The sequence below is a fragment of the Coffea arabica genome, chromosome 1e, assembly GCF_036785885.1.
Source record: "Coffea arabica cultivar ET-39 chromosome 1e, Coffea Arabica ET-39 HiFi, whole genome shotgun sequence".
NCBI lineage: Eukaryota > Viridiplantae > Streptophyta > Magnoliopsida > Gentianales > Rubiaceae > Coffea > Coffea arabica.
Genome location: NC_092311.1, coordinates 52,904,312 through 52,928,705, shown reverse-complemented (window position 1 = coordinate 52,928,705; position 24,394 = coordinate 52,904,312). Strand labels below are relative to the sequence as shown.

At 35.6% G+C, this 24,394-nt stretch overlaps 3 protein-coding genes across 3 annotated transcripts; all 3 read left to right on the top strand.

Annotated features, from left to right (window-relative positions):
• The first annotated feature begins 5,580 nt into the window (after positions 1-5,580).
• On the top strand, positions 5,581-7,512 carry LOC113715431 (cytochrome P450 94A1-like). Its single transcript, XM_027239625.2, has one exon. It carries the CDS (start codon positions 5,859-5,861, stop codon positions 7,386-7,388), a length of 1,530 nt encoding a protein of 509 aa, XP_027095426.1. The 5' UTR covers positions 5,581-5,858; the 3' UTR covers positions 7,389-7,512.
• A 3,695-nt stretch (positions 7,513-11,207) lies between these two features.
• On the top strand, positions 11,208-13,118 carry LOC140013763 (cytochrome P450 94A1-like). Its single transcript, XM_072063854.1, has one exon. The coding sequence runs from the start codon at positions 11,456-11,458 to the stop codon at positions 12,983-12,985; it is 1,530 nt and encodes a 509-aa protein (XP_071919955.1). The 5' UTR covers positions 11,208-11,455; the 3' UTR covers positions 12,986-13,118.
• Positions 13,119-21,694: 8,576 nt separating this feature from the next.
• Positions 21,695-23,574, top strand: LOC113715392 (cytochrome P450 94A2). The gene has a single exon (XM_027239578.2). The coding sequence runs from the start codon at positions 21,850-21,852 to the stop codon at positions 23,377-23,379; it is 1,530 nt and encodes a 509-aa protein (XP_027095379.1). The 5' UTR covers positions 21,695-21,849; the 3' UTR covers positions 23,380-23,574.
• Positions 23,575-24,394: the final 820 nt, after the last annotated feature.

Here is a 24,394-nt window from a genome sequence, read left to right as displayed (position 1 = left end):
CAAAGTTTCCAAAATAGGGACCCGGCAAGGTTGCTGAAAGGAAATTTCCCTTGCAATAGTGGGGCTAATTGCTCAGATTATTGTTCAAAAAAAGAAAAACCGCAAGAATAATTGTGGTACGAAACTATGTAAGCCCAGCAGCCAAAAAAAAACAAAATCCCAGCAGCCCACATGCAACTTTTTAAAAACAAATAACATGGCTGCTGACATGAAAAGCGAAAAAAAAAAAAAAGACTCTGGCAATGGGTCAGATATTGGAAGCTTACAAACTTCATGATGAATTGTTCTGCTTCCATTATTACTCTTGATGCATTCTAGTCTGATTAGGACTGCAAACGAGTCGAATCGAGTCGAGTTTTGACCTAATCGAGTCGAGTCTCGACATAATTTCATTGAACTCGAACTCGAACTCGACGAGCTGACAATTTCAAACTCGAGCTCGAGTTCTAAAAAAATAAAAAATAAAAAATATATATAATATATATACTTAAAATAAAAAAATAAAAAATATATATATACTTAAAATAAAAAAATAAAAAAAATATATATATATATATACTCGAGCTCGCGAGCCTGCTCACGAGCTAACGAGCTTAATATTTTGAACTCGAGTTCAAGTTCGAATTGAGCTTGACTCGAGCCGCTAAAATAAAAAAATAAAAAATATATATATATATATATACTCGAGCTCGCGAGCCGACTCACGAACTAACGAGTTTAATATTTTGAACTCGAGTTCGAGCTCGAATTGAACTTGACTCGAGCCGCTCGCGAGCGGCTCGGTTCGTTTGCAACCCTAAGTCTGATATTGATATCTAAATAATCCAAGATTGTAACCAAATGCTTGGCAATTGAAAATCTTTTGCTTTTTTCGAAAAAAAAAAAAAACTTTTGATATACAATGGTGTATTAGCATAAATCATTTTTGTCCATTTAACTACTATACCAACCTTACAATTTTTTTGCAACAGCTGCACTATACTACGGAAATTATTACGTCCAGCTATTGTGCTCCTTATCATTATTATTATTTGTCGGTTTTATCTTATCATTTTATTTTCTTTTAGTTTGTTAATTTGTTCATTTTTCAGCATTACTAATTTATGACAAATTTTAACGTCTTTTCCTACCTTTCCAAAATGAAATATTAAATTTACACATGAAAAAAAAATACTAGGGGTTCAAAAATTTGCATTAAATTTTTATGTTAATTTTTATAATACTTAGTTCAAATTTTTATATTCTTATTATTCAAATATTAAATAGTATGTAATTTTACGACATAGAGTACGGATGAAAAAAATTAATAATTAAGCTTATTAAGCATTATAAGTAAATATTTAAAACTAATGATGGATGCAAATGATGGTATAAATTGATAACTTAGTTAGCAAAAATGAATTCAAATGAGTTTGCAAAACTGAATTCATGGAGATTGGTGGGTTAACTTTGAATAAAACTAGAACCGATGAAGGGAGAATCTACAATCCATTCCCGCATATCATATTGGAAGCAACTGCAGGAACCATCAAAATAGGGACCCATCATCTAACATCCCCACTTTTTTTTTCCAGTTTTGATGATGGTTGTTAGCCTGTGTCAAGCCGACAGCCATCATATTTTTAGTGCAAATTATCCGGTTGGCCACTAAACTTTTGCGATCGTCGAGCTTTAGTCACTCAACTATTAAAAGTCTGGTTTTGGCCACTAAAATGTATAAAGTTAAAACGCGAGGCCATTCTGTTACATTTGGCCGTTAAGTTCGCAGATATGTCTGTCTGCGCAATTTCCAAGACAAAAGGAAGGGTCAATATAGGAAGTTCAACATCCACTTGTACCTCTTGTTACCCTCTTCATAGGTCGACCCAACAAGCTCTATCTCTCCACTCTTCTGTCACACCTTCTCCGTCCAAAACAAGGCCTCTCCAAGTCTGCTCCGCCAGTCCTAGATATGCTGCAGTGGAAGAAAGATGCGTTCATACAGCTCAAACCCCAACACTGAGGTCTAATTACCACCAGTACAGCGGTGGTAGCTTGCACCAACAATCCAGAGGCATGACCAGTGCGGTGCCTAATTACATGGCCGCAACAGAATCTACTAAAGAAGAGATTGTTGTTCCCTGTCCCAGACCCATATGGTGCAGGCACGAGCTACAGAGATTATATGAGAAGCCCAAGCTTTAAAAGTGCTTGTGGAGTGCATTTGGGGTTTGAACGGCAATCTAATTATTCATCTTGCTACACCAAGAGTCTGACAGCAGGAGAGATTTCACCTTCTTCGACTGGCGACTTGAGAAAGTGGTTGAGGTGATTGAAGGGGATGAAGAGAAAAGCTTCGATCGAGCATTAGATTTGGAGGGCCCTCGTAATCTGTACTATTTGCTTCTTCAACTCCCAATTTGACTGCGTATTTTTTGCCTAGTTCCAGTTATATTTATGTCCCCGCTTTGCTCATCAGCTTTTAATTCATTTGAACTTCCTAAATTGACCCTGTATTTTGTCTTTAAAATCGCGCGGATAGACAGATCTGCGAACTTAACGGCCAAATATAACAGAATGGTCTCGCGTTTTAATTTTATACATTTTAGTGGTTAAAACCAGACATTTAATAGTTGAGTGATCAAAACTCGACGATCGCAAAAGTTTAGTGACCAACCGGATAATTTGCTCTATTTTTTAGAAAAAAGTTGCACGTGGCTGCCCAGCTTTGTCAGCCCTTATCCCAGAAATTAAAAAAAAAAATTTGATGCAGGGTTGACTTTCATACCACAACTCTATCATAACCTTATTCTTGCGATTTTTTTTTTCAAACTAGGGTCGGTTTGGAAGATGAGTTTTTGGGTGTTTGTATAAAATTTTACTGTAGATCACTGTAGATGTTGTAAAAAAACTTTTGTAAGATGAAAAAACTTTTTTTCCTTTTCCTTTTCCTTTTTCTTTCTTTTTCTTTTTTCTTTTTTATTTATTTTTTTCTTTCTTTCTTTTTTCTTTTCCTTCATTCCTTCCCCCTTCTTCTCCCTTCCCCTTCCCCCTCTCCCGAAACTGCCTCTGCAAACACATACAAACTTTTTTTTTTTTTTTGCTTTTCTCCTCTCCCTCCCCCGCCACCCCTTTCCTCCCCTCTCCCCTTTGCCCACCATCCCTTTCCTTCCCCCTCTGCCCGCCACCCCCCTCTCCCCACCATCCCTTTCCTCCCCTCTCCCCCGCCACCCCCCTTTGCCCTTTTAGATACCCATTTAGATTTCTCTGGCCTAAGGGAGATAAGAGCAGTTATGACGCTGCCATATTCGTGAAAGACGTTGTCCCAATTTTGACGGAGGAAAAGGACGATAATAATGAGAAAAAAGATGAGCTGGATCATGATGGGCAAAAAGGGAATTGGGTTTTCAAGATTTTGCACGTTAGGTCCCTGTGGAAGCAAGAACAGCAAGAAGAAGAAGATTTAGAGGTGAGGACACCGGTGGAAGAAGCAAAATTAGAAAACAATGGGCTGTAGGGGAGGAAGAGGAGAAGAGGGAAAAAGGAAAAAAAAAAAAGACCGGCACCGGAAGAGGTGATCGGCGCCGGAACCGGCGGTGGGGTGGTGGGCGGCAACGGAGGTGGTGGTGGGGGAGAAAGAAGAAGAAAAGGGGAAGGAAATTTTTTTTTTTTTTTGTGTTTTGGATATTTTAAGTGTGTAGGTTAAAAACTTGGGTTAATCACATTTTATCCCCTTAAAGAATACCCCATTTACTCACTTAACCCCCTTTAGGACAAAATTGCCCTTGCATTATTTTGACTTTTCATTTACCTTGTTTTCCTTTTTTTATTTTTTTTCTCTTTCTTCTTTATTTAATTCTTCATATTTCCCACAAAAATCTTCACCTTAATGATTGAAATTAAAAAAGAGAAATTGCAGAGATCTATCTTCTCCTTAAATGATTAAAAAAAATTCAAATTACTTTCCTAAAGTACAATTTTTTTAGCCTTTCAATTCTTTTAATTTTGGATTTTCCTCTTTCCTTTCTAGTTTCTCATTTTATTCCTAAGAAAATATCTTAAGATGAAATTGTGACTTGATTAATAATCATCAATTGAAATTTGTGACACGTGGCATCACACAAAAAAATCAAAATTAGTTTTTGATACTTTTTAAACGTTCACCCGGAAATATGCAATTACAAACTCAAAACAAAATTTTTGTTGAAATGGAATTTCTATTGGGAAGGATGAAAGAGAGAAGAAAGAGAAAAAGAAATAAAAGAAAGGAAAACAATTTCATTTTATGATATTTTCTTAAGAATAAAATGAGAAATTAGAAAGGAAAGAGGAAAACCCAAAATTAAAAGAATTGAAAGACTAAAAAAATTGTATTTTAGGAAAGTGATTTGAATATTTTTTTAATCATTTAAGGAGAAGATAGATATCTGCAATTTCTCTTTTTTAATTTCAATTATTAAGGTGAAGATTTTTGTGGGAAAGAGAAAGAATTAAATAAAGAAGAAAGAAAAAAAGAAATAAAAGAAATGAAAACAAGGTAAATGAAAAGTCAAAATAGTGCAAGGGCAATTTTGTCCTAAAGGGGGTTAAATGAGCAAAATTAAAGGTTAGGGGGTAAACTGAGAAATGAGATATTCTTTAAGGGGATAAAATGGGATTAACCCTAAAAACTTTGATAAGTTTTTGGAGTTCCTGTAGTAAAAGTTATTAAAAAACTAGTATAATACAAACTTGCTAAAAAACTATACTTCCAAACAGGCCCAATAATCTAAGTAATTAGCTCAATAGTGGGTCCGTTTGAATGGTATTTCTCTTTCAGAGTTGTCTAAAATTTTGTTGTACCGTTGCTATCGAATTTTTACCCAAAAAAAAATTGTTATACCGTATCTATACTGCTTTATGAAAAAACTAACAATAAAAGTTGTCTTTTTTTTTTTTCCCGAAATGGAAGAAACTCACACACGCACACAATTAAATTAGAAACACTTGAAAGTTACGCCCGTTAAACCTAAGCGGGACCCATAGAAAACCCACGTCCAGCCAATTGGTAACGGGACGAGGACCGTTAAACAATAAAAGTTGTCAACTCCATGTAGAACACGTAAGTTATAAAAATAATAGAATTTATTTTGAAACTATATGAAATTTATTGTCAAGAACTATATGACATATTTGTGAACAATATATTGGAAGCAAGCATATTTGGTTTTAAGTATTATAAATTATATGTTAACCTTATACTGTTTACACATGCTCAATTTTAACTGTAAATTATTATATACAAAACATCTAATATTCGGTTATTATATTAACAAAACATCTATTTATTTGAATTTAATAACACTTAACTTCTTAAAATATACACTTTAACCCCCTTAAAATCTGAAAAGCCACACTTTATCACAACTACTATAAAACTAATACTAATACAATGTAAGATTCGAGTTGTTTATGTGATGGGTAATATGCCAAAAAAAAATTAAAGAGTTCAGAATAAAAAAAAAATAAGAAGAGTACTATTCTTTTATTCATTTAAACCAAACTTCAGTTTTCTATCACTGATAGAGGAGGGGTTTTATCCCTATTTGTAGAGAAAAGTACAGTAGCTAGAATTCCAGAATAAATGTATGATAAACGTTGTATTCATTTAAACGTTGTATTCTAGAATTCCAGAAAAGAATAACCCAACTAAAACTCAAAACTAAGAAAAGAGGAAAAGAACGATCCAGAAAGGTAAGCCGCGAGCAGCAAGCGGACGACGGGGAGTTGCCAACCACTCCACCTATAAATTGTACCACCACTGGGTGGCAGCTCCTCATTCCCAACTCCAATTGCATAATCCAACGATTTCAAGATTGATTTTCTACTGCATCTTCAGAATGGCGAACTTTGAGCTCTCAGCATCTCTTCTCTTATGCCTCATTCCTCTGTTCTGCTTTTTCTTCGTGTACTTCAAAACTTTCGTGAGAAACCTCTTTGCATCTAAGTCCAGTAAAATCCCAAGATCATATCCGTTGATCGGCTCATACTTTTCAATATTGGCAAATAACGAGAGGCGAGTTCAATGGACATCCGACATTGTGAGAAGCTCCCCCAATTTAACTTTTACCCTTCACCGTCCTCTGGGCCACCGCATGGTCTTGACGGCAAACCCCTCCACAGTGCAACACCTTCTCAAGTCCCATTTCCATGTTTATGGAAAGGGCGATGTTTTCCGCAGAACTCTGTCGGATTTCCTTGGCGAAGGCATTTTCAATACGGATGGTGACAACTGGAAGTTTCAAAGGCAAGTCTCCAGTCTCGAATTTAACACCAAGTCGCTCCGTAAATTTGTTGAGACCGTGGTGGACACGGAGCTCTCCGAACGTCTCGTTCCAATTTTGGCCGCCGCCGCCGATAACAAAACTGTTCTTGATTTTCAAGACATTCTTCAAAGATTTGCTTTTGATAACATCTGCAAGATAGCATTCGGGTATGATCCTGCGTACTTGCTGCCATCCCTGCCGGTGGCCGCATTTGCTGTTGCTTTTGATGATGCCATGCGAATCAGTAGTCAAAGATTCTATTCCCCTGTTCCCTTGATTTGGAAGGTTAAACGGGCTCTGAATGTTGGATCAGAGAGGAAACTTAAGGAAGCTGTTCATCAAGTTCGGGAATTTGCTAAGCAGATCATCAAAGAAAAGAAGGCAGAACTGGAAGAAAAATCATCAATTGATTCAGTTGATCTCTTGTCACGATTCTTAAGCTCAGGCAATTACGATGAAGATTTCGTCACCGACATTGTTATCAGCTTTATCTTGGCAGGCCGAGACACAACCTCTGCCGCATTAACATGGTTCTTCTGGTTAGTCTTTGGCAACCCAAATGTTGAGAAGAAAATCGTAGAAGAAATCAAAGAAAAGTCTGAATCTCCGGTATACGATGAAGTGAAGGACATGGTTTACACGCATGCTTCGCTTTGCGAATCCATGAGACTTTACCCACCGGTTCCTACAGATACCAAAGAAGCAACGGAGGATGATGTATTGCCCGATGGGACAGTTGTTAGGAAGGGCACCAGGGTGGCTTATCATCCCTATGCAATGGGTAGGATAGAGGACGTGTGGGGTTCGGATTGGGCAGAATTCAAGCCAGAGAGATGGTTGGAGAAGGATGGGCTGAGCGGAATGTGGAACTTTATTGGTAAAGACTCGTACACCTACCCTGTATTTCAGGCTGGCCCAAGGATTTGTCTTGGAAAGGAGATGGCTTTCCTGCAGATGAAGAGGGTGGTTGCTGGTGTCCTGCGGCGATTTAAGGTGGTGCCGGCAATAGAGGAAGGAGTGGAGCCGGTGTTCATGGCGTACTTGACCTCCAAGATGAAGGGTGGTTTCCCAGTGAGAATTTTTGGGAGGGTAGGATACTGTTGAACGTGTTGTTACGGTCATAGTCATTTGACTTTTCAATTGACTGAACCTATCAGATTACTTATTTCTGTATTGTGTAGTGTAACTTACTAGTACTTTAATTAATGCGTAAATTAATGGCTTTCAACGGTTTTTTTCCTTCTTTTTTTTAGAGTTATTAGTATGTGACTATTAGCCTTCTTTTCTTTTTCAAAAGACTATTAGCCTTAATTATATAAAATAAAGAGAATTTGGATATTGATCAATTTTACTGTGTATATGGTTTTTAATTGCCTCCCAAAGTTCGCACTTGGTGACATGTTTTCTATGCCAACTCAATGCCACCAATAGTGTTGCGCCAAGTGTCATGTTATTATTTACACTTTAATTTTCTAATAATTCAAGTTGGCTTGGTTTAACACAAGTGTAAATAATAACATGACACTTGGCGCAACACTATTGGTGGCATTGGGTTGGCATAGAAAACATGTCACCGAGGATCCCAAGTGCAAAGTTCGGGCACTATGTAAATGCGGAAAAGTCCTCGGAGTAGTTTTGAAGTCGGGCTGATTCATTCAATGCACATTGTGTTGGTTTCTCCATTCTGAGAAGCTCCAACTGTTAGCTTCCTTTTGTTACCTGGATGCCATGCACGAAATTCTACAATGATCTTTATCTGCTCCGTGGCCTTCATCGTGGTCTTGATTTTGTTCTGGGCAGTGGGGGTAGAAAGAGATTGATTGATACGATGCAAGTTCTGGTGCTTCCGTATGTGCTTATGTGCATATGTATTGAGAGTAGCTGTAGGTATCATGTTGGAGTTTGCTCAAGAAATGAGAGCTGATCTGGTGCTTACTAACAAATTAGGGCATATTATTGTACGGGTGAGAAGGAATGGAACAATGTCCGGTCCATGCAGATGCTGGCTGGTTCAACTGATGAACCGAAAATCGGTTGGGTGTCCGGTCCAAGCTTACTTAGAAAACCGACCGGCAAAGAATTAGTGAAATCTGGTCAACGCCACTGAAAAATTTTTCCCCCAAAAATAGCAATGACTAATTTCTCAGGAAAAAATGCTACTTGTAATTTTACTTCTGCCGTACGATAAGGAATTCAGTATACATTCCGTTGATTAGAAGTTATAATTGAACAGTTGCTATTTTGAAATTGTTCCAAAGGTTAAGGATTTGAGGTAATTTCTTATGCTTAATTAATTTGCCTTGCCATATCTAATGCAGATGTGCAGCATTGAATATTGGCTCACATATTCAGTTCGCCCTTTCCTTTGATTTGGAAAGTCAAGCGGGCCTTAAATATTGGCTCAGAGAAGAAACTCAGGTCAGCTGTCCATCAAGTTCGTGATTTTTCTAAAGAAAAGAAGCAAGAACTGAAAGAAAAATCAGAATTAGAATCGGTTGATCTCTTGTCGCGATGCTTCAGCTCTGGTCACTCTCATGCTTCAGCAACCTTTTCTTTCTTAGCTGTCGAGTACATCTCATCTAAAAGTTCTTGGGCGTCGGCCACTTTTGCCGCTTCTATCATGACTGGGTTTGGGTGAGAGCGAAACGATTCTTCGGATCAATGGATTACGGCTAAGCTGTCGGATTATTAACAATAAACTACGAAAAACCACATTGAATTGAAATGGGGTAGTAGCAGAATTTGCTTGGGTTTGAATCCCTTGCTTACCAGTTTAGAGATGAGTCGCATCTGTGCATATTCCATGCAACCTTTAAGCTCAGTAAGGGAATGTCTCAATTTAATTAATTGTGAAGGTGCCCTGTTCCGATTTCAAGTCCCCTCTCTTTCTCCTTTGCATCATCCTGAGATTTTTATTTTTATTTTTTTGGTACTCTCTTAAATAAAGATAGAAATTGAATTAGTATAACTTTGTAAACTTCACGTGCGTAAACCCTAGATGATGAATCTGGCAGTGCCAATTAAGCAAGAGTCAACTTGGCTACTTATTTGGGTAGTAATACTTTAGTATGACGAAAAACAATTAATCACTCAAAAGTTGGCCAAATTAATTTTATTTTTTTTTTGGGACGCCAATGGAGATAACGCACAAGTGGTTTTACTTTTTAGACAACGTCGGATTGGGGACAAACTATACTAATTATAGAACCAGCCGCGGACCCATTAGCTAGGGTTGTGAATCGAAATCGAAATCGGTAATTCGGAACTTTGAAATCGAAATTTTTTCAGAAATTTGGCATCGGAATTTCTGACCAAATTCGAAATTTCGAATTCATCAACTCCGAATTTGAATTTGTTCAGAATTCAATTCGAAATTCGATAAATTTCGATTTCACCGAATTCAGGAATATAAAAATTATTATTATTATATCAATATTATATTATATATATATATATATGAAAAACGAAATTGGAATCGAAATTGGAATTTTGAATCATCAAATTCAAGAATATAAAAATTATTATTATAATATAAATGTTATATTACATATATATATGTGAATATTATATATATATATATATATATATATATATATATATATATATATATATATATATATATATATGCAAAATGAATTTGAAATTGAAGTAGAAATTTCGATTTGAAAAATGTCATTATCGAATTCAAACCAAATTTGCATAATTCGAAATCAAAAAATACGATTTCAATTTTGAATTCCGAATTATCGATTTCAAAATTTTTAAATTCAATTCGAATACGGTAACGCATTAAGCAGTGTACTATTAATCAGTAATCAGTAGCCGTAATAAGTAGAAATGGATAACCTTTTGTGCTTCAGGATCCAACGTCATCAATGACGAATTGACCAGCGTAGTTGGGCACGTAAACATCTTAGACTTGATCAATTTTTTTTTTTTTTTTTACTCGATCAACCCGTTTCACCATCCTACATTAGAGACCGCTCTAATCCATATGAGGGGAGGGTCTAACTGAATTAAGGGAGAAAATCCCAATTCTAAAATAAAGTCAAGAGGTGCACTAGTTTCAAATCTGACTGCAGGTACACGTGTTTGAACCTTAACCTAGAAGTTTAGTTCTTGAACATTTCCTCAAAACACCCCACTAAGGTACTGACCAGTATAGTATACGAATCAGAAAAAAGTATGGCTGACGACGGCACTTGCGCCATCTCATCTTCTTCCCTGTTCAGATTACGGTTACAACTTACAGGTAATCCACTATCCACACACACGCCATCTATTTATAAATTACAGTATAGTAAATACTTATTCAACATATTTAGACGAGGTTTAAAGTTCTTTAAAGGTTAATTAAGAGATAAAGTTTCTAAACTTGAAGTTAATCCAAAAGATGTCCAAGCTTTGGGGAAATTTATTCTCCTCGGTGTTTCCCTTTTTTATTTTTAAATTTTTTTTCGACGGGGGAGGATGAAACTTAAAGAAATAGAGAGGAGGCAGGGGATCTCTACGCCTGCATATTTATTCCAAACACATCAATTATCTGAATTCCTCCTTCAACGCGACATTTTGAAAACAATAAATTAATGGGTTTGTTTGGATACCATTATTATTTTAAATTATATTTCGCTTGCATCATAAACACATTTTCATTTATGTTAGAAAATAGTCGCATTGTCATTCAACTAAATTAAATTAACTTTTTCGAGTGCAAAATCTAGGCTGCATTGACCCAGCATCTAACTTCTAAAAAATTATTTCTAACTTCTAAAAAATTATGTTTGTTACTCCACCAAATAATTTCTCTATAACAAAACGATACTATAAAGTTATACCTCGACACTCATGTTTTTATGCTAAGGGCACAAACCACTTTTTTTAAATATTAAAAAAAAACATAGGCTTAAAACTACAATGACGTGTAATCGACTTTGAGAATCCTGTGAGGAAGGATCGAATCGCACTGTCTTATTAGTCTGGTTACAAAAGAATTTTCGAAGTATTGACGAAAGGACGGGGGAAAATAAACGATCCAGAAAGGTAAGCCCCGAGCAGCAAGCGGACGACGCAACCACTATAAATTGTACCCCCACTGGGTGGCAGCTCCTCATTCCCAACTCCAATTGCATAATCCAACGATTTCAAGATTGATTTTCTACTGCATCTTTAGAATGTCGACCTTTGAGCTCTCAGCATCTCTTCTCTTATGCCTCATTCCTCTGTTCTGCTTTTTCTTCGTGTACTTCAAAACTTTCGTGAGAAACCTCTTTGCATCTAAGTCCAGTAAAATCCCAAGATCATATCCGTTGATCGGCTCATACTTTTCAATATTGGCAAATAACGAGAGGCGAGTTCAATGGACATCCGACATTGTGAGAAGCTCCCCCAATTTAACCTTTACCCTTCACCGTCCTCTGGGCCACCGCTTGGTCTTGACGGCAAACCCCTCCACAGTGCAACACATTCTCAAGTCCCATTTCCATGTTTATGGAAAGGGCGATGTTTTCCGCAGAACTCTGTCGGATTTCCTTGGCGAAGGCATTTTCAATACGGATGGTGACAACTGGAAGTTTCAAAGGCAAGTCTCCAGTCACGAATTTAACACCAAGTCGCTCCGTAAATTTGTTGAGACCGTGGTGGACACGGAGCTCTCCGAACGTCTCGTTCCAATTCTGGCCGCCGCCGCCGATAATAAAACTGTTCTTGATTTTCAAGACATTCTTCAAAGATTTGCTTTTGATAACATCTGCAAGATAGCATTCGGGTATGATCCTGCGTACTTGCTGCCATCCCTGCCGGAGGCCGAATTTGCTGTTGCTTTTGACGATGCCACGCGAATCAGTAGTGAAAGATTCAATACCCCTGTTCCCTTGATTTGGAAGGTTAAACGGGCTTTGAATGTTGGATCAGAGAGGAAACTTAAAGAAGCTGTTGATCAAATTCGGGAATTTGCTAAGCAGATCATCAAAGAAAAGAAGGCAGAACTGGAAGAGAAATCATCGATTGATTCAGTTGATCTCTTGTCACGATTCTTAAGCTCAGGCCATTCCGATGAAGATTTCGTCACCGACATTGTTATCAGCTTTATCTTGGCAGGCCGAGACACAACCTCTGCCGCATTAACATGGTTCTTCTGGTTAGTCTTTGGCAACCCAAATGTTGAGAAGAAAATCGTAGAAGAAATCAAAGAAAAGTCTGAATCTCCGGTATACGATGAAGTGAAGGACATGGTTTACACGCATGCTTCGCTTTGCGAATCCATGAGACTTTACCCACCGGTTCCTACAGATACCAAAGAAGCAACGGAGGATGATGTATTGCCCGATGGGACAGTTGTTAGGAAGGGCACCAGAGTGACTTATCATCCCTATGCAATGGGTAGGATAGAGGAGGTGTGGGGTTCGAATTGGGCGGAATTCAAGCCAGAGAGATGGTTGGAGAGGGATGGACTGAGCGGAAAGTGGAACTTTGTAGGTAAGGACTCGTACACTTACCCTGTATTTCAGGCTGGCCCAAGGATTTGTCTTGGCAAAGAGATGGCTTTCCTACAGATGAAAAGGGTGATTGCTGGTGTCCTGCGGCGATTTAAAGTGGTGCCGGCAATAGAGGAAGGAGTGGAGCCGGTGTTCATGGCGTACTTGACCTCCAAGATGAAGGGTGGTTTCCCGGTGAGAATTTTTGAGAGGGCCGAGTCCTGTTGAACATGTTGTTACGGTCATAGTCATTAGACTTTTCAATTGGGTGAACCTATCAGATTACTTATTTCTGTATTGTATAGTGTAACTTACTTACTTTTGGAGTACTTTAATTAATGGCTTTCAACGTTTTTTGTTCTTCTTTTTTTTTTTTAGAGTTATTAGTATTTGACTATTAGCCTTCTTTTCTTTTTCAAAAGACTATTAGCCTTAACTATAAAATAAAATTTTTTCCAATCACAAAAGTTTGTAACCTATAATTCTAATTTGAATAACTAATAATTCCTAAAATTAATTTTGTGAGTTGTCACTTGTGTAAGTTATGCTTCTTACCGTACTCCATATATATATATATATATTAATCTATTGTACACGGTTAGATTTGGATGACTGACAACTAATATAAATTTGAACTTGAAATTCAAAATTTGAACGTGTAATACATTCAACAGTGATGATGCATATATTGTCAGTACATGTAAAATTTACTATATATATATATATATGTGTGTGTACGTAACTTGAAATGGAAAAGGATGACAACTACTATTGCTACTAACCTTTTGAGAATTATAACACATAAGCAATTTTCTTCTTTGTTTTTCTAACTCATAGAAAAGTAAGAAAAAAATCAATGTTAGCAGAGTTATACAATTTAATTGTGCAAACTAGTAAGAGTAACAACAAATGTGTTTGAAACGTGATATTACGAAGGTGACAAATTAGTGATCTTACTGCATTGAAGTTGATTTTATATATATACATCTTAACCCTCTGCATTTGTATATTATTATATTATTATGATGCATAAATATTTTATTATAATTACTTTTTGTTTAGGATTTGTAATTTTTTCCTAGCGGAACAACACTTATTGTCACTAGAGTAATTTTACTTTTTCTGCTTGACGTCTAATTTATTTGGTTATTCTATTGTTTTACGAAAGCAGTATTGAAATATAAATCTTTCTTAATAGATCTTGTGTGGTTCGGTGAGAAAGTAAAAGAATTTAAGTAGGAATAAAAGAAGGGAAAAGAATTTTTACGTTGCTCGGGTTTTGTGGGGGGGGGGGGGGGGGGGAAGAAAGAAAAGATCATTAGTATGTGCATTGTAGCGATCGGCAGTTAAAATGTGACAATTACGTGGGGTTTGGTGAAAAAGGTTTCTAAAACTTTCATCCTCTCATTTGTCTTCATTCATCATTTTTTTTTTCTCCACCTAAAATTCCCCACAAAGGAAAAAAAAAGAGAGAAAAAACTCAATTTATTTCCACTTCCCTTCATTTCTTCCTTCGCCCTCATCCAATCTGTAATTTAGACAACACCACCAGCGTGTGGGGAAAAGTTGTACAAAATGATCAAGAATGTGGCTTTTGTTTGATTGATGGTGTATTTGCTTACCTTTGGAGAATTATCTTATTGAAATGACAAAAAAGACGTGTGTAAAAAAAAAAATAAAGGAATGTCAAGAACACGATACGATGAATTAAGTTCTGATTGAGAAAATACTCTCTAATTTTATATCAACTCTTGTACAACTTACATTTAATAATACTAATTACATTTACAAAAATATAAGTGCATATTTCCTTCATGTTGTTTGATTCAAGCAACGCGACCGATCGTATATCCCCTGTCTCACTCCTATTCCATCTTTTATTAAATATAATCATTTTTCGTCACAAAACATTTCATTTTAATTCTTTTTTTATTTCCTCAAAATCTAATAACTGCTTGGAGCTTAGGCTGAAAAACAACAGCAAGTAAACTCGAAAACAGTGATGAGGGGAATTGCCATTAGACGGCCTTTGGAATTTTGGATGTTCTTTAATCTGGGCCCGTATCAGGTTTTAAAAATGAACCCACGGATAAGCGGATCAAGACGGGATTTAGCTTAGCCGTCTAGAAAGTTCTCACTTTTCGTAAGTCGTGTTTTGCCCATTGGCTACTTGGGCCACTCGGGCTTGGTCTTCTTTTGTGACTTATTCAAAGAATTGGTTTCTAGTTTTAGCTGTGCATGTGTAATTTTGACTCCAATTTTAAGCTTCACGATATTATATAAGTGTTTGATATGAAGCAAAAACTTTGCAGAATTTTTTACTGAACTTTTAAATTTTTGTTTAAAAAATAATTTTCATTTGATGAAAACTTTTAGTTTTAAGAAAATGCTACATCTGCTGCTTTTATGAATTAAAAATTCATACTTCAAAAAAAAAAAAAAAGAAGAAGAAGAAGAAGAAAGAAAATGCTACACCTTACTAAACAAACTTGTCAAACCTTTCACGGCGTTAAGTTTTCAAGATCAGCTGAATGGAAAGTGACGAATTTGAACTACACTACTTTATTTTTAAACATAAGAAACCAATTTGAGATTATCCATGTATGTTGACGATGGATCCATGTATTAGGTGATTGCGATTGCGATTGCGATTGCGATTACGGAGGCGCCCGCATTAATGTTTTGAATGTATTTTCTTCCTTTCAAATTAATTATTTATCGTATTTGAGATTTCAACCTTTTAAAAGTAATGGCTCGACGGTGATGTTACAAGTCACATTAGGTGAATTGAAAGAAATCTTCCGGTTCCCTTATTGATTGACGAGCTCTTAGTTGTATTGCTTTAAGCCAGTTTCTCTTGAATGATGTTAGTGGATTTAATTTTAAAATTACCCTTAAAATTTAAAATTTGTATTTAGCACGACATATACATCAAATCAAATTGGGGATAACATTAGAAAAAAAAAATTAAAAGTAACTTTAACATTTATAAAATGTTTAGTGAAGTCAGGTGAGAGAACCTCTGTCCAAAGTCCAAACCCAAAATATCTAATTACTGAATTATTCAAGTGCGTGCGTAGCGGTCAAATGTCACAATCTCCTTGCCCGTGTGACGATCTGGCTTACGCTTGGGAGCTTTCCATAGTTCACGCGACATGCCTTAAACTCTTTTCTTTTCTTTCTTTTAGTACTTTTTTTTTTTTTTTTTTTATTGGCGAAGAATTATAGTCATTTGAAACTTTTGCTTGAATTAATACTATTCCATTCGGCGAAGTGCCGACATCGTCAACTATTATATTATAGATTAATTTTTTATACATTAATAATGTAATAAGTTTTTATATTAATAATAACATATGTACGTTACACGTGCATAATTTAAATTATTAAATTTACGTCATGTGATATAATTTAAATTTATTAGTGTAAAAAAAAATTAGGATTAATATTTCCTACACTGACAGTATATACACTGTCAACGTTGGATGAATGACAACTATACAAAAGTTGAATTTAACTTTTGCACACATAGCATGAATCAAACGGTAATTGTGTATACATTGTCAATGTATATAAGATTTACTCAAAAAATTATACAACGATAACATATGAAAAGCTTACTTGATTATTATTATTATTAAAAATATTATATTATTTACCAGTCGGATCCCGAAACCTGCAATCCAAATAATTTACAGTAAAAATATCTCAAATAACTTACAACTCATTCAGTGATAGACGAAAATCAAAAGCGAGACTGCATTTGCACGTTTTAAATGTGGCTTTCTAAAGTCAAACGGGAGCAAGTATTTCGGCGCACGGCTCAATTCTGCAAACTGGTCCGGTAATGTTGATCGTGAAATAGAAGTATATATCGTTAGTGGAATTTGGTGCTGGATGAATCGCATAAACCTTTGGATCAAAGCATGTACAGATGCGTATGAGCAGGTGAATTTAATACTTAATAAAAGATGTGCATACATTATTATTGCTTCTTCACTTGTGTTTAAGGTAATTCTACCATTAATATATTACTACTAGTATACAATTGATTTTAGTTAATGCCCCAGTCCTGCTAAACGGTCTTCAATCTAGATGGCTTGAATTTGTAAGTTCAATTTCTCCAAATCTCAACTCGTTGTGACAGGTACCAATACTGGGTAATAAAATTCTCTCACTGTTAATAGAGTTGGCAAAATGTACAAACTACAAACCAATTGTGTTTGGATTGCATTTTTCATAGAAAAAATTACTGTAGCAATTTGATGTATGCGAGAAAAAAAGGTAATTGGGAAATGTGATTACGGAAAACGATGTAATTTTCCGACGGAAAACCGCAATCCAAACAAGGCAAGTTGTTCTAAAATTCGAAATCCCAATATTCCTTCTTTTTTTTTAACGAGTTATGACAAATATTTCGTATTATCTGGATGTGAAATTCCAAAATTTGTATCTTCGGTAACAAAAGTTATTTAACAGATAAAGAAATTTGTTTTCTCTTTCTCATTGGGTGCTTTCCAACAAAAGAGCATTCTCATCCCTCCTCACCATATCTCAAAACCTAATATTAGCAACGTGAAAGGCTTTCTAGGTTTCCTTAAAATATATATATATATATATATATATATATATATATATATATATATATATATATATATATATATATAGTTTCTTAAATACTAAAACAACTAACAAACAGAGGAAAGAGTTTTGCCTGAGAGATCCATCATTAATTTAATACAATTTTCTTCTTCTAAGGCAACTCATATCATATATCACAGATGCGACACCATAAAGTAAGATAGATTTTCATAGACGCTTTGTAAATATATCATATGTGTTATATCACTGAGATCATTTATAAAAAATGACAAAAAAGTACAACATATTTCTAGGAAGATAGATGTTTTTGATAGAAAAAATCATTTCATTCAATAAATTTACACTAATGACAAAAAATACATTAAACAAATATGATACAGATACGTGTAAATCCAAAATTAATGGATACAAATAAATATCAATACAAATAAATATCAATACAAATAAATATCTAAAAAATCAATACAAATAAATATAACATTGATGCTCCCACATATCTTCCAATCGCATGAATTATTGTAACCCAATACATTTGTGCATGTCTTTTAACGGACAAACACTACAAGAAAATTGGTCATCAGTGACAACTTTTCTCTGTGACGAAACAAAGTTGTCACAAAAGGGGATCCTTTATTGACGACTTTATAACTCGTCACAAACCTCTAATGGGAGCCAACTCATTTGTGACGACTTAAAAAAGTCGTCACTAGTAAATTCCCGCCAAGATTTAGTAAGAGTGCGGGAGTGTTTAGAACACACAATAGTGACGACATTAAGAATATCATCACTATTGCTTGGCCTATTTACGGACGACTTTATGTTGTCGTCACTGATCACCAAAAAAAAAGTTATTAGTGACAACATTTTTTAGTGATGACAATAAGTCGTCACAAAAGGAGCTTCTTTAGTCGCGATACTTAAGGTTGTCACAATTGCATCAAAGCAACTAAATATTTAGTGACGACCCATTATTTTCGTCACAAACTACACTGCAAGAAATATGGTCATTAGTGACAACATTTTTTAGTGACGACAAAAGTCATCACAAAAAGTGGTTGTTTAGTGACGACAAATATAGTTGTCATAATTGCTCAAAGCAACTAAGTCTTCAGTGACGACCTTGAAAAACGTTGTCACTAAAATGATCTTTATAGTGACAACTTGTAATATCGTCACTGTAACTCTACCGATTCGGATTTAGTGACAAGAATTAATCGTCACTGTTTAAAGTACTTATTTCTAAGTCACTTTCAATAATTCTACTGTGCCACCCTAACTTTTGCGATTTAGTCCCAAATGTTGTAAAAAATTCCATTCATTCCATTATGATACCTTAACTTTTACAATTTAGCCCCATATGTAGTACACCGATTTCTTTAATTCTATTATTACTCCCTAACTTTTGTAATTTAGCCCCATATGTAATTCACCAATTTCATTAATTCTACTATGGCACTCTAACTTTTGCAATTTAACCCCCATATGTAATACACCAATTTTATTATTTCTATTATGGCACCCTAGCTTTTACAATTTAGCCCCTATTTTTTATTAGGAAATTGCGAATGGTATGTTGATAAACTATGCATAAATATTTTATAATTTTCTCAAACTTAAGTAATAATTTGTTATAAACTCTAAAGATATATCTTTCATTACAATAGTTATAAGGCAGCCAAGTCTTTTTATCAATGGAATAAGAAATTTATGCCAGATTTATCCTTTATACTACGTGCCAAGTAGTATTAGCAAAGGAATAACAAAGTAATTAACAAAATAGCCTTCAGGGAGTGTAGTTTATGGGCAAATGAGTATTATCTATTCAAAGTACCAACTTTTTATGGGCATTTTACTCTCAAACATATAATTTATGATAAATTTATAAATGTTTGTAAGTAAAATTCAAAAAGTGTTACACTGATTTCTCTTACAAAACGAAAACTGGCAGGTTATCTTTTCAACATAAATTAAATTTTTTTAAAAAAAGAAATGGCCCATAAAGTACCAACTCTTTGCAGTGTTGTATTTGTATAGATTGGACTGTGATTTCTAATTTCTTGCTGGTGTTGTAATATGTGGGCCCAAATTATATGAGGTTCTTAATGAATTGTAATTTTTGTCTTAATAATTTAAGTCTCATTACTTGTTCTTTATTATTGTACTCCTCCCCTTACCTACTTCTTTTACTCTTTTATGACAGATAAATGCTATTCATACTAGCTTTTGGAAGATATCTATGGTTATGATTGAAGAACGTTGAAGACAAAATTGCCTTTTGCTCATGGAGTGGTTCATTTAGATGTTTTTCAATTTCTTAAACTGTGATTGCTTTTGTACTTGTACCTTATGTACAAGTGATATTTTGGACAAATGTTATTTTTCTAGGCATTAGTTGGGTAATGTACACTTGAATTTGGCATTTGAGAATGCTATATTATTACCATGTAATCTAATGCAAATACTTTTGGTTATCAATCGTTCATGTTTATTTGTATGGTTTGTTTAAAATCAATGATTTAGCAATGATTACAGGCCAAATTATGACTATTAAGCTATTGAGAAATTATCTAATGACAAAAAAAAGTTGTCACAAAATAGAAAATAAAAACTCCTTGTCACAACAGAGACTGTCACTAAATCTAAACTACATTTGTGACGACAATTGTTATCAGTAAAATAGTTATATACAATGGCTTTTGGTGCTTTTTAGTGACGACTTTAAGTAGAGCATTTTTGACAAAAGGTCAATTCGTCAATAAAACACTTCCAGATTGTTGTCACTAATGACAACTATTTAGTGACGACCTGAAATGTCGTCACTAAATAGTTGTCATTAGTGACAACAATCCGGAAGTGTTTTATTGACGAATTGACCTTTTGTCAAAAATGCTCTACTTAAAGTCGTCACTAATGAGAACTATTTAGTGACGACATTTCAGGTCGTCACTGTTTACTTTTACCGACGGGGATTTAGTGACGACTTTGTGACGATCAAAAAGTCGTCAATAAAAGGTATTTGTGACGATATTTGTATGTTCTGTGATGACTTTGTGTCGTCACTGATGAACAATTTTCTTGTAGTGAAATCGGATTAAAGCTAGTTCAAATCCAATGAGAAATTCAAATCTGACAATAACGGAGAAATTGCAAATTTGAGAAACTAGATATTCGATCTACACAATCTCAAATTTCACAAAATAAAAAATAAAAGCTAAAAAAACTCTCACAAGGAAAATAAAAAAAAACCAATCTAAAAGAGAAGAAACTTGCACTATAAAACCTATGAGAGAATTTATTCAGACAAGAGAAACAAAAGAATTTGGAGAAAGTGCTCTCCCTTCTACGGTGAAATACCAGATTTGATCTCTCTCAACGATGAATGAAATTTTGACTAGAAGAGATGAAGGAAATTTTGATTGAACGGATTCTAGGAAGAAGAAGGAGAAAATAATTCTAAAAAGAAGCAAAAGAAGAGAGGATATTTAAATGATAGATATAAATATAAAAATGTTTAATATTAAGAAGGTGATCCATCATTTAATTCGTCTATATCTTATACAATTCATTCTTAGAGTAGGATTTTCTGTACCATTTTGATCAAAGAATGTAATAACTCTTGAATTTGTTTCAATACTCAGTTTAGTGGGGATAATTCCAGAAATCTCCCTTAAGATTTTTGACAATTGCAGCCACCTGCTTTGAGGTTTAAAAAAAATTACAGAAACCACCTGTTAAAAAGTATGTTTTGATAACAAATGGTGATGCAAGTAAAAAAAAGTAAAACGAATATTTTATATTGCCCCCATTTGATTTACAAAACAAACTAAATTACAAAAGAGATTAAAGATTGACAATGCTTGCTAAGTAAAAAAAATTTAAGCTAGTTTTTTTACCGCAAAACTTAAGCCGTAGTCCAAGGCATCATTTTATAATATTTGGATTTCCTTCTTTTTCTTTGCTAAGTGAGTTGTAAATAAAATATTTTTAACAAATGTACTAGTTGGCTATTTATAAAACTAAGTAAGAATTCCATTTAAATGATCTAGGAATTAAATATGATGTATTAAGTGAGATGAGATTTGACCTTTTGGACAAAGAAATATTTGCAAAATGTGATTTTTTTTCTTTACACCCACTGTTCATTTAGAAATTGTCAAAATTATTAGTCCTTTCATAATACTAACATAGGTAATTATAATTTTTCGAACGTCAAGAAAAGTGGCTGTAATTGTCAGAAGGCTTGGGGAAGTTTATAAAATCATCCTTAATAGTAAGGATAAATATAAGCTCTATCTTGACTTTTAAATCCTCTCATTTTATCCTCTAAAATGGAAAGACACAAGTAAAATTTTCCGTATAAATTAAGGACCACCAATGCCAATAGCTGCACCACCATCAGCATATTCTCAAGTCTCGTAAGAGCAAAGCTTTTCTCACTTTCTGTAATCTGCACAGACAACGTATCCATCTACACCGTCTTTCCATCAACAATGTCGGTCCCTGACCTAGAGTTTTCCACTTCACTTCTTCTTTGCCTCATTCCGCTACTCTGCTTCTTCCTGAAAACTACTCTGACAAACTTCTTCTCATCCAAGGCCGGTAAGCTTCCAAGATCATACCCCTTAATCGGTTCATACTTCGCCATTAAAGCAAACATGCACCGCCGAGCTGAATGGACTGGCGAAATCGTGACCACCTTACCCAACTTGACCTTCACTCTTCGCCGCCCACTTGGCCACAGCCAAGTCTTCACCGCCAACCCCGCCAACGTCCAGCACATACTCAAAACCAACTTCTCACGTTACCGAAAGGGAGAACTCATGCACGTAACCAACAGAGACTTCCTCGGTGACGGTATCTTCAATATAGACGGAGAAAAATGGAAATTCCAGAGACAAGTATCCAGTCACGAGTTCAACACAAAATCCCTGCGTAAGTTCGTGGAAACAGTAGCGGAAACCGAGCTGTCCGAACGCCTCATCCCAATCTTAACCTCGGCTGCAGCTAATAAAACGGTTCTCGATCTCCAAGACATACTTCAGAGATTTGCTTTTGACAATATTTGCAAAGTAGCATTTGGCTACGACCCTGCATATCTATTACCATCTCTCCCTGAGGCCGAATTCCCCGTGGCTTTTGAAGATGCCACTCGTCTCATTAGCGAAAGGCTCAACTCCCCTCTACCGCTAGTCTGGAAAATCAAGCGCGTTTTCAATGTTGGGTCTGAAAAGCAGCTCAAGGAAGCTGTGCGGATAGTTCGTGAATTTGCCAAAGAAGTCGTGAGGGAGAAAAAGCAGGAACTGAGAGAAAAGTCATCAATTGGTTCAGTTGATATTCTATCTCGATTCTTGACCTCTGGCTACTACAACGAAGAATTTGTTACCGATGTAGTGATCAGCTTCATCTTAGCCGGTCGGGATACGACATCCGCTGCGTTAATATGGTTCTTCTGGTTAGTCTTTTGCGACCCACGGGTGGAAAAGGAAATTTTGAGGGAAATCAGAGAGAAATCCGAATCCCCAGTTTATGATGAAGTGAAGGATATGACTTACACACACGCTTCGCTATGCGAAACCATGAGGCTTTATCCGCCGGTGCCGCTGGATACCAAGGTAGCTATGAAGCATGATGTCTTGCCTGACGGGACAGCTGTGAAGAAGGGTACGAAGGTAATATACCATCCCTACGCTATGGGGAGAGTGGAGGCAGTGTGGGGGGAGGACTGGGCGGATTTCAGGCCGGAGAGGTGGTTGGAGGAGGAGGCGGCAGGGGATGGGGAGGGGAAGTGGAAGTTTGTGGCAAGGGATCCTTACACGTATCCGGTTTTTCAGGCGGGGCCCAGAGTGTGTCTGGGGAAGGACATGGCGTTCTTGCAAATGAAGAAGGTGGTGGCTGGTGTATTGCGACGGTTCAGGGTAGTCCCGGCGTTGGAAGAAGGAGAGAAGCCGGTGTTCGTATCGTACTTGACATCCAAGATGAAGGGTGGGTTTCCGGTGAGGATAGAGGAGAGGGTGGAGTAGTCTTGCTGTTTGTTGACTGCTGGCAAACTGATCACTAAACTGATTAGACTGTTACGTCGTCAGTTTTACAATTGTATCAGTCATAGTCTTGAGAAATTGGATTTGAAAGAAATTGGATTGTAATGCAATTGCTGTGAACATTCAAATCCAATTTTGGTATAGAATTTTGATGAACCTTTTGTTTCTTGAGGCTAATTTTACGCTTTTTAGTGGTGACTTTTGCTTTTATTTTTATTTTTCTTTTTTGAGGGAAATAGGCATTGAATACTTTGGTTGATGGTTCAAAACTTGTGAACCGGTGTTTCTTCTCGGGTGATAGTTGATGACTTCACTGATCAACCGACAATATAGTATAGTTTTTTTTTTAATTTACAATTCTTTTCACCTTATTATCCAAACTCACTCTTAATATAATATAGCATCCAGTGATTCATTAATTTAAGATTAAAAAAAATAAAGATTGGTTGCACATTTTTTTAAAAATTTTAAAGAGTGGTTGTGCATTTGAGCATTGCTTACCCAATACTTATTGTTTTGATCAACAGTCGATTTCGTAAGCGGACATCTCATTTCTTACAAAAAGTTGGCCCAATACGTATGCTAGCGAAATTAGTAGTACATGTACTTGTTTATATGCTGCTAGATGTAGTACTGTATATGTACAAGGCCTTAAAATTTTTTTTTGGTAATAATAGGGACTATATATTTGAAGGGCTTAAATTTGATGATGTAGTCCATTACGTATGTACACAGTTCAACTACTGCTAGATTTGTTGTTTATATGGGACCAGCGGCAAGCCAACACCAATACCAACAACAACATACATGGACTTACTTTTAAGCGGCGGCCCATCCACCATCTACCATCTCCAAATCCAAATATTCTAGAGACCGAATGACAATCTGGAGGGAACTGAACTAGCACTGGTCCAGACGGATGCGCTCCTCTCTGAAGAGATTTAAGAATAATTTGAAGAGAACTGAATCACCATTGATCTAAACGGAGGCTGGAAAG